Source organism: Salvelinus fontinalis, chromosome 42 (genome assembly GCF_029448725.1).
Source record: "Salvelinus fontinalis isolate EN_2023a chromosome 42, ASM2944872v1, whole genome shotgun sequence".
In the NCBI taxonomy this organism is placed as follows: domain Eukaryota; kingdom Metazoa; phylum Chordata; class Actinopteri; order Salmoniformes; family Salmonidae; genus Salvelinus; species Salvelinus fontinalis.
The window spans coordinates 23,816,802-23,829,745 of NC_074706.1; the positions used below are offsets into that span (position 1 = coordinate 23,816,802).

At 41.2% G+C, this 12,944-nt stretch overlaps 1 protein-coding gene across 2 annotated transcripts in view; it reads right to left on the reverse strand.

The window, feature by feature from the left end:
* Nucleotides 1-3,336: 3,336 nt before the first annotated feature.
* LOC129841216 (zinc finger protein 8-like) overlaps nt 3,337-12,944 on the reverse strand; it is a 28,523-nt gene continuing 18,915 nt past the window's right edge. For both annotated transcript variants that reach the window (XM_055909378.1, XM_055909377.1), the window contains exons 4-6: nt 11,161-11,325; nt 10,444-10,555; nt 3,337-4,708 (exon numbers count right to left, since the gene is read on the reverse strand). In XM_055909378.1, coding sequence (XP_055765353.1) covers nt 3,744-4,708; nt 10,444-10,555; nt 11,161-11,325 — 1,242 coding nt within the window. In that variant the 3' untranslated portion in view covers nt 3,337-3,743. The remainder of the gene's footprint in view (nt 4,709-10,443; nt 10,556-11,160; nt 11,326-12,944) is intronic.

A 12,944-nucleotide genomic window follows, 5' to 3' on the forward strand; every position in this document is an offset into this window, starting at 1 on the left:
CCGTCTGAAGTTTGCTAGAGAGCATTTGGATGATCCAGAAGAAGATTGGGAGAATGTCATATGGTCAGATGAAACCAAAATATAACTTTTTTGTAAAAACTCAACTCGTCGTGTTTGGAGGACAAAGAATGCTGAGTTGCATCCAAAGAACACCATACCTACTGTGAAGCATGGCGGTGGAAACATCATGCTTTGGGGCTGTTTTTCTGCAAAGGGACCAGGACGACTGATCCGTGTAAAGGACAGAATGAATGGGGCCATGTATCGTGAGATTTTGAGTGAAAACCTCCTTCCATCAGCAAGGGCATTGAAGATGAAACGTGGCTGGGTCTTTCAGCATGACAATGATCCCAAACACACCGCCTGGGAAACGAAGGAGTGGCTTCGTAAGAAGCATTTCAAGGTCCTGGAGTGTTGCCCAGCAACAGCCCCAAAACATCACTGCTCTAGAGGAGATCTGCATGGAGGAATGGGCCAAAATACCAGCAACAGTGTGTGAAAACCTTGTGAAGACTTACAGAAAACGTTTGACCTCTGTCATTGCCAACAAAGGGTATATAACAAAGTATTGAGATAAACTTTTGTTATTGACCAAATACTTATTTTCCACCATAATTTGCAAATAAATTCATTAAAAATCCTACAATGTGATTTTCTGGATTTTTTTTCTTCTCATTTTGTCTGTCATAGTTGAAGTGTACCTATGATGAAAATTACAGGCCTCTCATCTTTTTAAGTGTTGTAACGTCTTTCATCGGTAGAAGGAGAGGAGGACCAAAGTGCAGCGTGGTGCGTATCCATCATTTATTAGAATACTTCTCAATATGAACAAAAACAATAAACAGACGAAAAACCAACGAAGCTACAGTCCCGAACTAGTGAACACAGAAAAAACCAGGAACACACGAACAGGAACAATCACCCACAAACCAACAGTGAAAACAGGCTACCTTAATATGGTTCCCAATCAGAGACAATGCAAAACACCTGCCTCTGATTGAGAACCATATCAGGCCAAATGACAAACCTCAACATAGAAACACATAACATAGACTGCCCACCCCAACTCACGCCCTGACCATACTAACTAAAGACAAAAACAAAGGAAAATAAAGGTCAGAACGTGACAAGTGGGAGAACTTGCACAATTGGTGGCAGACTAAATACTTTTTTGCCCCACTGTATTTTTATTTATTTATTTATTTATTTTACCGTTATTTTACCAGGTAAGTTGACTGAGAACACGTTCTCATTTGCAGCAACGACCTGGGGAATAGTTATAGGGGAGAGGAGGGGGATGAATGAGCCAATTGTAAACTGGGGATTACTGGGGAGTATTTACTCAAGCTTGTTTCAAAGCACAAGTTAACAAAGGGTTAATAAGGGGAATGTGGTTAATTACCCTCTTACCCCAAGACACTAGACATGATAACTATCCCAGATATACCCTGTGTATATCTCAAGCCACACTGCTACAATATCTCCTCATCGTGGACTCTCCTATGTCTGATAAGGTTAGTCAGGAAAGACAAGCTCATGTAACATAGTTTGCACTTGAAGGGCCTGTCCTTGGTGTGAACTGTCTGGTGCTTCTTCACATAGTTTGCCTCAGCAAAGCGCCTCCCACACGTGGGGCAGGCGTATGGCTTGTCTGCGTCCGTCCTAATGCTCGGCCTCCCACGTTGTGAACCAATGACACCAGAGGAGGCAGAAGCAGGAGCCCCCACCCTCAGTTGGTTAGTCTTTGAGCTCCCTCCTTGACCTCTAGCCATTGTTTGAGTGTTGTTGGGATTGTGTGCTGTCTTAGGCTAGATACCTCCTGTCTGGGCTGCAGACTGGATCTCTGACTGGAGCCTCTGTCTCTCTGATGACCACCAGGACTGAGGTTGTTCAGTCCACCTGTCCACTGGTTGTGTTCTATGTAGTGGTGGTGGACTCTCTGTCCCTCATGGTTCGGCTTCGGTTCCAACTCAGTTCTGATCCGTGGCTAGGGTTTGTGACCAGCCGCTTCAGAGGTCCAGTCTTTCCCACCAGTAATATTGGATATCAGGAGGTCTTCGTGGACTGCAGACACACAAATTGTACAGAAGAGCATAAAAAGGTTTATATAAGAAACTCTGCTGTACACACAGAAACATGACATGACCCCTCTGCAGTCCACTTTAGCTCAGTTAGTAGAGCATGGCGCTTGCAATGCCAGGATAGTGGGTTCGATTTCTGAGACCACCCATACGGAAAAAGGTATGTACGCACGACTAAGTCGCTTTAGATAAGTATCTGTTAAATGGCATATATTATTATATATTACATGATATTATAACATGTTAACCACAGTCAAGCCCATCTCTAACACTGTGGTTCAAGTAGGGAGGCGTGGGGTAAATTGTTTACATTCAGTATCACTCCGTCAAGGGGAATATAGTATATTTTTTCTATCAAAGATATCTACACATATTTCAGGATGTTGTGTATCCCTGGAAGTTCATGAATTCATGTAAACATTACACTTTTGAAAAAATAGCTTGTCCAAAAAAAGAAAGTGGTATGTGGTAAGTTGAGCTGCGGGACAGGGTAAGTTAAGCCTCCTATAAAACCATGTCTATCTTTATGTCCAAAACACAATTCAACACAATCGCTTTTTCAAAATAATTTTAAGCATAGTTTAACACAGGCTTACCACCTAACAAACACTTTGTACTTTAAAAAAACACTTTTACCATAGACCAGGCCCTGTTGTAACCTCATATAACAGTGATAATGCCTTGCATTACACCAGGGAGTAAAACACTTCCATTGGCTCAACTTACCCCAAGGCAAACATTTTGACTATATTATTTTGACCATACAGCTACATGGATGCACTTTCATGCTATGTTTAGGACCTCAAGCTTATAGAGACCCAAAATGATGTATAGAACAATCTCAAAATTATACATTTTTGTTTAGATACAAGCATTATGAAACCTCGAATACATTCATTCCACTGAATCTGTTTTTTGGACCTAACTTGCTTACCACTTTTTCCATATCGTTTCTTCCTTCACAGACCCAATGAAATTATGACTTATTTGGTGAAATTATTGTGTGTGTGTATGGTTACCTAGAAACAAGGGTTGCTCAACTTACCCCTTTGGCTCAACTTACTTGGAGTTTATTATAAAAAATAATACTTTATTATAAAAAATAATAATACTTCAAATAATAATACTTCAAGAATCTTTTGGTTCCACTGAGATAAGGGAAACTCAGTCCCTTCAATGATACAAAAAAACAAGCCAGTCAGCACAGATAAAATTTTGTATTTCATTTCAATAAAATGTTCCTACGCTCACAACGTGAAGTACAGAACTTTTATTTCACGAAATAATACATGTGACAAGTAGAATAACTTGTCTCACTGTGGTAACACTTTACCTTTTCTGTAAATCTGGTACCCTCACTTTGATAAAATTTGTTTTAGAATACTTTGGAAACAGTTCAACATCACATTACACACATCTTTACTACTTCATATCAAGTAAACATTAATTAAGGGACTATCATTTCCTCATAAAACCCCAGCATCAAACAACAGGACATGGTTGAAGTATTTTTACAGACAGCATCACAATAAACATCACCACATAATTTACTCTGCCTCATCATACTCAGTTCACCTCATCCAGTTCCCAACTACATCCAAAAACAACAGAATTGACTACAAACATACTAACTAGTACTACATTACATGTCACCACTATACTCTATACATGGGCCGTGTGCATTTTCTTCTGGTGTATCCTGAGGTAGCTCCTCTCTGAGAACCTCTTCCCACAGTGCGTACAGGCAAACGGCCTCTCTCCCGTGTGGACTTTCAGGTGCATCTTTAGCTGGTGCTGATGGGAGAACCTCTTCTCACACTGGGGGCAGCTGTAGGGCTTCTCCCCTGTGTGGACCCTCTGGTGCCTCTTCAGGTTTGATGAGTCTGAGAAACTGGCCCGGCACAGGTGGCAGCCAAAAGGTTTCTCCCCCGTGTGCATCCTCTGGTGGATCTCCACCTGTTTGGGGAAAGTGAAGGCTTTCCCACAGAATGAACAGTGGAAGCGCTTCTCTTTGGCACTGCCACCTTTCCTGATTCCGTCTCTGCTACTCGCATTTGTTAATGGGCTTGTGTAGCCATTTAGTGTTGAGACTCTGGCATTGTCTGAGGTCTGGTTTAACATTAGGAGAGTGTGAGGACGGAGGACAGGGAGTGTCTGTGTTGTCGCAGGGTCCATGTTCCAGTTGATAGATCCTATAGAAGGCAGGCTGAAGGCAGCACCTGTCAGGGAGTTAATCTGAGGCGCCATCAGTCTCTCTGAATCACAACTATAAGAACAGGATGGAGCATCGCTAGCCGAGTCTATGTCTGTTCTCTCCTGCCGCATACCAACACCTCCCCATCCTCGTAGACCAAATCGACGCCTCGTCCTGGTCTCAGCTAGTCTGTTGTCTTGGAGATTTAGTTTTGTTGTTGTTTTGTGTTCAATTGTCTGTTTCTGGTTGTGGTTAACAGTGTTGTTCCCCAGCCCAGAGTTGAGGATGCTGTCCCATCCACTGGCCTCCACTAAGTCGCCTTTGGTCCTGGCCTGCTCGGTGATGATGTACCCTGGACCCTTGGCTGCACCCGTTTGGGTCTGGGAATCCAAGATGGCCACCCAGTCTCCTCTGTTAGCCTCCAGCCAACCACCTGCAGGAAGAAGTTAGAAAATAGACTTTACAAACATGGCAGAAAACTTTACATATGGAGTTTTTTTTGTCAATTACCTGGTCAAGTTCATACATTATAATGTGTGCTTTGTATGTAAACATAAGTTGTATTGATTTAATTTCATGAATGAAATTTAAGAAAAGAAATATCCAGGTACATCCCTGTTCCCATTGAAGATCTATTACTGGTCATTACAGTGCCTTCAGAAAGAATTCAAACCCCTTCCCGTTTTCCACATTTTGTTAAGTTACAACCTTATTCTAAAATTGATTTAATAAATGTTTTTTCTCATCAATCTACACACAATACCCCATAATGACAAAGCCAAAACAGGTTTTTAGAAATAAAAAAACACAAATACCTTATTTACATAAGTATTCAGACCCTTTTCTATGACACTCGAAATTGAGCTCAGGTGTATCCTGTTTCCACTGATCATCCTTGACATGTTTCTACAACTTGATTGGATTCCACCTGTGGTAAAACATTTTTTATTGGACATGATTTGGGAAGGCACAGACCTGTCTGTATAAGGTCCCACAGTAGACAGTGCATGTCAGAGAAAAAACCAAGCCATGAGGTCAAAGGAATTGTCCGTAGATCTCCGAGACAGGATTGTGTCAGGGCGAAGACCTGGGGAAGGGTACCAAAAAATGTCTGCAGCATTAAAGGTCCCCAAGAACACAGTGGCCTCCATCATTCTTAAATGGAAGAAGCTTTGAACCACCAATAATCTTCCTAGAGCTGGCTGCCTGGCCAAACTGAGCAATCTGGGGAGAAGGGCCTTGGTTAGGGAGGAGGTGACCAAGAACCTGATGGTCACTCTGACAGAGCTACAGAGTTCCTCTGTGGAGATGGGAGAACCTTCCAGAAGGACAACCAGCGCTGCAGCACTCCACCAATCAGGCCTTTATGGTAGAGTGGCCAGACGGTAGTCACTCCTCAGTAAAAGGCAATGACAGCCTGCCTGGAGTTTGCCAAAAGGCACCTAAAGGACTCTCAGACCATGAGAAACAAGATTCTCTGGTCTGATGAAACCAAAGATAACGACCCTAAACACACAGCCAAGACAATACAGGAGTGGCTTCGGGACAAGTCTCTGAATGTCCTTGAGTGGCCCAGGCAGAGCCAGGACTTGAACCTGATCTAACATTTCAAAAGAGACCTGTAAATAGCTGTGCAGCGACGCTCCCCATCCAACCTGACAGAGAGGATCTGCAGAGAAGAATGGGAGAAACTCTCCAAATATAGGTGTGGCAAGCTTTCAGCGTCATACCCAAGAAGACTCAAAGCTGTAATCGCTGCCAAAGGTCCATCACCAAAGTACTGTAAGTACTGAATACTTACAGTACCAGTCAAAAGTTTGGACAAACCTACTCATTCCAGGGTTTTTCTTTATTTTTACATTATAGAATAATAGTGAAGACATCAAAACTATGAAATAACACATATGGAATCATGTAGTAACCAAAAATGTTTTAAACAAATCAAAATATATTTTAGATTCCTCAAAGTAGCCACCCTTTGCCTTGATGACTGCTTTGCATACTCTTGGCATTCTCTCAACCAGCTTAATGAGGAATGCTTTTCCAACAGTCTTGAAGTAGTTCAGACAAATGCTGAGCACCTGTTGGCTGCTTTTTCTTCACTCTGCCGTCCAACTCATACCAAACCATCTCAATTGTGTTGAGGTCGGTTGATTGTGGAGGCCAGGTCATCTGATGCAGCACTCCATGACTCTCCTTCTTGGTCAAATAGCCCTTGAACAGCCTGGAGGTGTGTGTTGGGTCATTGTCCTGTTGAAAAACAAATGATAGTCCCACTAAGCGAAAACCAGATAGGATGGTGTATCGCTGCAGAATGCTGTTGTAGCCATGCTGTTTAAGTGTGCCTTGAATTCTAAATAAATCCCTGACAGTTTCACCAGCAAAGCACCCCCACACCATCACACTTCCTCCTCCATGCTTCACGGTGGTAAACACACATGCGGAGATGATCGGTTCACCTACTCTGCATCTCACAGACATAGCAATTGGAACCCAAAATCTTTCATTTGGACTCATCAGACCAAAGGAGAGATTTCCACCGGTCTAATGACCATTGGTCATGTTTTTTGGACCAAACAAGTCTGTTCTTCTTATTGGTGTCCTTTAGTCGTGTTTTCTGTTTGATTCAAGCAGTTGATGTTGAGATGTGTCTGTTATTTGAACTCCGTGAAGCATTTCTTTTGGCTGCAATCTGAAGTACAGTTAATTGCCAATTTCTGAGGCTGGTAACTCTAATGAACTTATCATCTGCAGTAGAGGTAACTCTGGGTCTTCCATAGCCAGTTTCATCATAGCGCTTGATGTTTTTTGCGACTGCACTTAAGGTGACTTTCAAGTTGACATTTTCTGGATTGACTGACCTTCATGTCTTAAAGTAATGAGGGACTGTTGTTTCTCTTTGCTTATTTGAGCTGTTCTTGCCATGTAATGGAGTTGGTATTTTACCAAATAGGCTATCTTCTGTATACCAACTCTACCTTGCCACAACACAACTGATTGGCTCAAACGCATTAAGAAGAAAATACATTTCACAATTAACTTTTAACAAGGCACACCTGTTAATTGAAATGCATTCCAGTTGACTATGTCAAGCAAAGAGGTGCTGAGTTTGAAGGTAGGCCTTGAAATATATCCACAGGTACACCTCAAATTGACTCAAATTATGTCAATTAGACTATCAGAAGCTTCTAAAGCCATAACATCCTTTTCTGGAATTTTCCAAGCTGTTTAAAGGCACAGTCAACTTAGTGTATGTAAACATCTGACCCACTGGAATTGTGATACAGTGAATTATAAGTGAAATAATCTGTCTGTAAACAATTGTTGGAAAAATGACTTGTGTCATGCACAAAGTAGATGTCCTAACCAACTTTCCAAAACTATAGTTTGTTAACAAAAAATTTGTGGAGTAGTTGAAAAACGAGTTTTAATTACTAATAATGTGTATGTAAATTTCCGACTTTAACTGTATTTATTTGTTCATCAATTTTAGAATAAGGCTGTAACGTAACAATGTCGAGAAAGTCAAGGGGTCTGAATACTTTTCGGGTGCACTGTTTATACAAGGTTCTTATATACAAGGTTATTATATACAAGGTTATTATATACAAGGTTTTTAAAGTAAACTAAAACAAACTAATCATGAAAAAACAATTTAGGAAACTGAAATTAAATAATTAACAAACTCATTTGAAATACTACAACTATACTGAAACTATCTTTGACTCCAAAACAAACTTAAATAAAATCCATCATGAATTATGTTCAGTTGTAGTTGTTTTTTCTAAAGATAATTGTGCAAAAATCTAATAGAGTTAAGCTTTTTTCCCTAATGGAGTTTAAGCTTCTGAATCTGCCGGGTCACATTGAGATTTACTTTAATTTAAATGTAGACTCAGCGAGATGACGTTGCCATGAGTAGCACGGCAGATATTGCTTCCCCTGCTCAGATGTTACATGCATCAACCAATGATTGCGTACCACGTCATTTACTGTGCAGTCGGCACTAGATATCTGTAACATGTCAGTAGTGTTCCTCTGCTCAGACGTTGCTGACAAATGCCAGATCTTACAAGTGAAATGAAAAAAATAACTTGTTTCACAAAATTATAAAAAGTAAAAACGGAAAAGCGGTGGGTGCACATGTATTCACCCCCTTTGCTATGAAGCACCTAAATAAGATCTGGTGCAACCAATTACCTTCAGAAGTCACATAATTAGTTAAATAAAGTCCACCTGTGTGCAATTTAAGTGCCACGTGATCTCAGTATATATATACCTGTTCTGAAAGGCCCTAGAGTCTACAACACCACTAAACAAGGGGCACCACCAAGCAAGCGGCACCATGAAGACCAAGGAGCTCTCTAAACAGGTCAGGGACAAAGTTGTGGAGAAGTACAGATCAGGGTTGGGTTATAAAAAATATCAGAAACTTTGATCATCCCAAGGAGCACCATTAAATCTATTATTAAAAAATGGAAAGAATATGGCACCAAAATAAACATGCCAAGAGAGGGCCGCCCACCAAAACTCATAGACCAGGCAAGGAGGGCATTAATCAGAGAGGCAACAAAGAGACCAAAGATAACCCCGAAGGAGCTGCAAAGCCCCACAGCGGAGATTGGAGTATCTGTCCATAGGACCACTTTAAACCGTACACCTCACAGAGCTTGGCTTTACGGAAGAGTGGCCAGAAAAAAGCCATTGCTTAAAGATATAATAAGCATACACGTTTGGCGTACGCCAAAAGGCATGTGGGAGACTTTTTGGCCATCAAGGAAAACGCTATGTCTGGCGCAAACCCAACACCTCTCATCATCCCGAGAACACCATCCCCACAGTGAAGCATGGTGGTGGCAGCATCATGCTGTGGGGATGTTTTTCATCGGCAGGGCCGGGGAAACTGGTCAGAATTAGAATTTAAGGAATGATGGATGGCGGCTAAATACAGGGAATTTCTTGAGGGAAGCCTGTTTCAGTCTTCCAGATATTTGAGACTGGGACGGAGGTTCACCTTCCAGCAGAACAATGACCCCGGTTTAAGGGGAAACATTTACATGTCTTGGAATGGCCTAGTCAAAGCCCAGACCTCAATCCAATTGAGAATCTGTGGTATGACTTAAAGATTGCTGTACACCAGCGGAACCCATCCTACTTGAAGGAGCTGGAGCAGTTTTGCCTTGAAGAATGGGCAAAAATCCCAGTGGCTAGATCTGCCAAGCTTATAGAAACATACCCCAAGAGACTTGCAGCTATAATTGCTGCACAATGTATTGACTTTGGGGGCGGTGAATAGTTATGCACGCTCACGTTTTCATTTTTTTTGTCTTATTTCTTGTTTGTTTCACAACAAAAAATATTTTGCATCTTCAAAGTGGTAGGCATGTTGTGTAAATCAAATGATACAAACCCCTCAAAAATCTATTTTAACTCCAGGTTGAATGCCAAGGGGGGTGAATACTTTCGCAAGCCACTGTACATATCAGCTAACCATATCATATGGTACAGCAGTCTGGTGCCCGCCTGCACAGTCTATGACGTGGCACGCAACTATTGGTTGATGCATGTGACATCTGAGCAGGGGAACGTGACCATGATGTGGTTAGCTGGTATGTAAAAAACTTATCCAGGTGTTGTAAGATCGGGCAGGTGTCAGCCATGCATGATTTTGCTCTCACACAGTCACACAGAGTATCTGAACATGGGTGCGCTTCATGCTGCTACAACTTGGTACCAAGGGACGAAAACAGCAAAGAAGTTTAACCTCGCGCTTCAAAGCTCCTCGTCATTGAGGAAATTGACCCACTACTACTGTTTACTTGGTGCATCTATGTCATCTCACTGAGTCTACCTTTAAACCTAACGACCTGACCCATCACCTTATGTATTACTGCCCCACAGTGGAAAGTAGTGACATCCACAAAAACAGAAAATGTATAAATGGCTCCTAGCCTCCCACGCATTGGCTACTTCTGTCCCTAAAACAAACAAAAAATAAAAAATAAATAGAAATGCTTGTATAAAACTATAAAGCGAGGAAATCAGTTCTGAAAACTAACTGAATCTAAACAGAATTTTTTTAAACATCTTAAAACAAATAGAAAGGAAAACAAATATAAAACACAAAACTATAATAACCTTTGTATGTAGGCTGTATGTATTTCTTACCTTGCTCCCCCATCTTTAGTCTACTCAGCAGATCAATGCTCTCTGGGCCGTCTTCTATGGTCTCCTCTTTGACTAGCAGCAGATCAGGCTTCCCACCCTCCATGTCTACTGACTGTAATAGATACAGTGTGAGAGGATGTTGGATCAAGAAATCTGATATGAGCACCCTGCTATTGAGCATCTTCTGATTGGGCAATGAGGGATTGCTATGAGTACTATGCAAATATGTTAGTTGATTTGATTACTAATCTCTCTTTCATGGTTTTATCATTCAAAGACATGGTCACACACTTAAGACAAAATGAATCAAGCCCTGAGCCCATATCTACAAAGAGTCTCTGAGTACGAGCGCTGTTCTAGGATCTCTCTATATAATCTTATTCATTATGATCTGAAAGGCTAAACTGATCCTAGATCGGCACTCATGTTTTAAGAGGCTTTGTGGATACGCCGGGCCCTAACCTAATAGAATTTTAAAAATGTAACTAGGCAAGTCAGTTAAGAACAAATTATTATTTACAATGATGGCCTACCCCGGCCACACCCGGATGACGCTGGGCCAATTGTGGCCGCCCTATGGGACCCCCAATCACGTCCGGATGTGATACAGCCTGGATTCGAATCGGGGACTGTAGTGATGCCTATTGCACTGAGATGCAGTACCTTAGACCACTGCGCCACTCGGGAGCCCATACAGACAGTTTACAGTAGGCTCACCTCAGTGAGACTGTGTGTGGTCCTGTGCTGCTCAGCTGGTTCCTCTGTGGGTTCAGGAGGAGGTGTAGTCTGGTTGTCCTCCATGACCATGGTCCCCTTAGGGTTCCCCAGATCCTCCTCACACCCCTCCTCCTTCACCAGCAGCACCCCTGGACCCTCATCATCCTGGAAGAGACAGGTGATACAGATTATAGACATACACACAGATAATAAACACACTTTCAACATGTGGGGGCCATACTTGCGAACTTGAACACAGTGCGCGGCAAGAAGTTGACCAAATGCCTCCTGTGAATTGGGCAACTTTAGCAATTTTATTGTTGTCTGAGTGAGGGAAATGCTGTACATAAAGAGGACTTAATGTATTTTGCAAGATGCGATGTTGAGGATTATAATAAATACAGCTTTGATGTCATACAAGCAAGCCAAAAGCCAGTTTGTCCAAATGTGCACTTCACATTTCCATATCATAAAACTCATGTTATATACATTGTCAACATTTATGATCACTCTGCTTGATGTACAGTCCCAAATAACATGGCGTCATACCCTGGGTTGTTCTGACCCGCAATAACATCTGCTAAATATATGTATGCAATTGAGTTTGAACAGAATGAGCCCGTTTGTCGTTTTCTTAAGAAATATGAACACAGCCTTTCCCTCACTCAGACAATGCACTCATGACTCTATGTGCAGCAAATTTAAGATCTGCTTCTCTGATTTGCCTTGTGAAAGCCTAACACTGTAAGATCGTATTTTGTTACTTAGATAGCCATGTTGGCAATATAATATGTTTTCAAATTATGCCCACCTGTGCAGATTGTGATTTAAATGGACCGTTTCTGGAACGCGCGAACAACAACAGTAATTGTTTGATGGCGGGAAGGCAGGGTTGTGTTCCAAAGAAAACCGCTTGCTCTAGTTCCTCAACAGCACGGCTAGGACAGCTTAAGATACCACCTAATAGTTAGTTGACTCTTCGAGTCATAAAAGTGCATTGAAATTACGTAGGAACTGTGCACACTTTGGAGAGGTGTGTGGCCACTTGAAGACACCAGTTAGACCTACCGCTCAAACCCTTGTAATTTTTTTGTTTTATGTTGAACTTTCCCCAAATTTTCCATTCATATTTTTCATGTTACTGAATGTATCCAGAGTATTTTCAGACTTTGTTAATAACAAATGCGGCAAATATTACAGTAAATGTAAAATACACAAATCAACAGTTAATGTTTGGATTCAGTCTTGTGTCAGATTAACTGTTGTCCTCACCTTTAGTCTAATTTTCCCATAATCTCCAAAATGATCCCTTTTTATTGCTACCATAGTTATGCATATGCATTCCATATTTCTTCTGTAAGAAAAATCTCAATTCAGCCCTATCATATAGGTGCGGCAGGTAGCATAGTGGTTAGTAGTGATGGGCATTCCGGGTCTTTTCAGTGAACCGGCTCCTTCGGCTCAACTCACCAAAAAGAGACGACTCTTTTGGCTCCCAAACGGCTTTAAAAAAAAATATATTATGTATTTTTTCAAGTCAAACAGTTTGCGATAGTTTGACTATGATTGGTGTTAAAACAATTCTAATTAAATTATTAAATGAAATCATACTCTACCTTAACCACAATGTATTTAAAAATGCATTGGTTTGTTTTGAAAAAGTTTGCATTTAAAGTATAACTTTTAAAGTATATAAGCATTTAAAGTATATAATCAAAATGCATATAAATCTAACCATTCAAAACGAATACAATCTGAACAGCATAATAGAATATTGCACCATA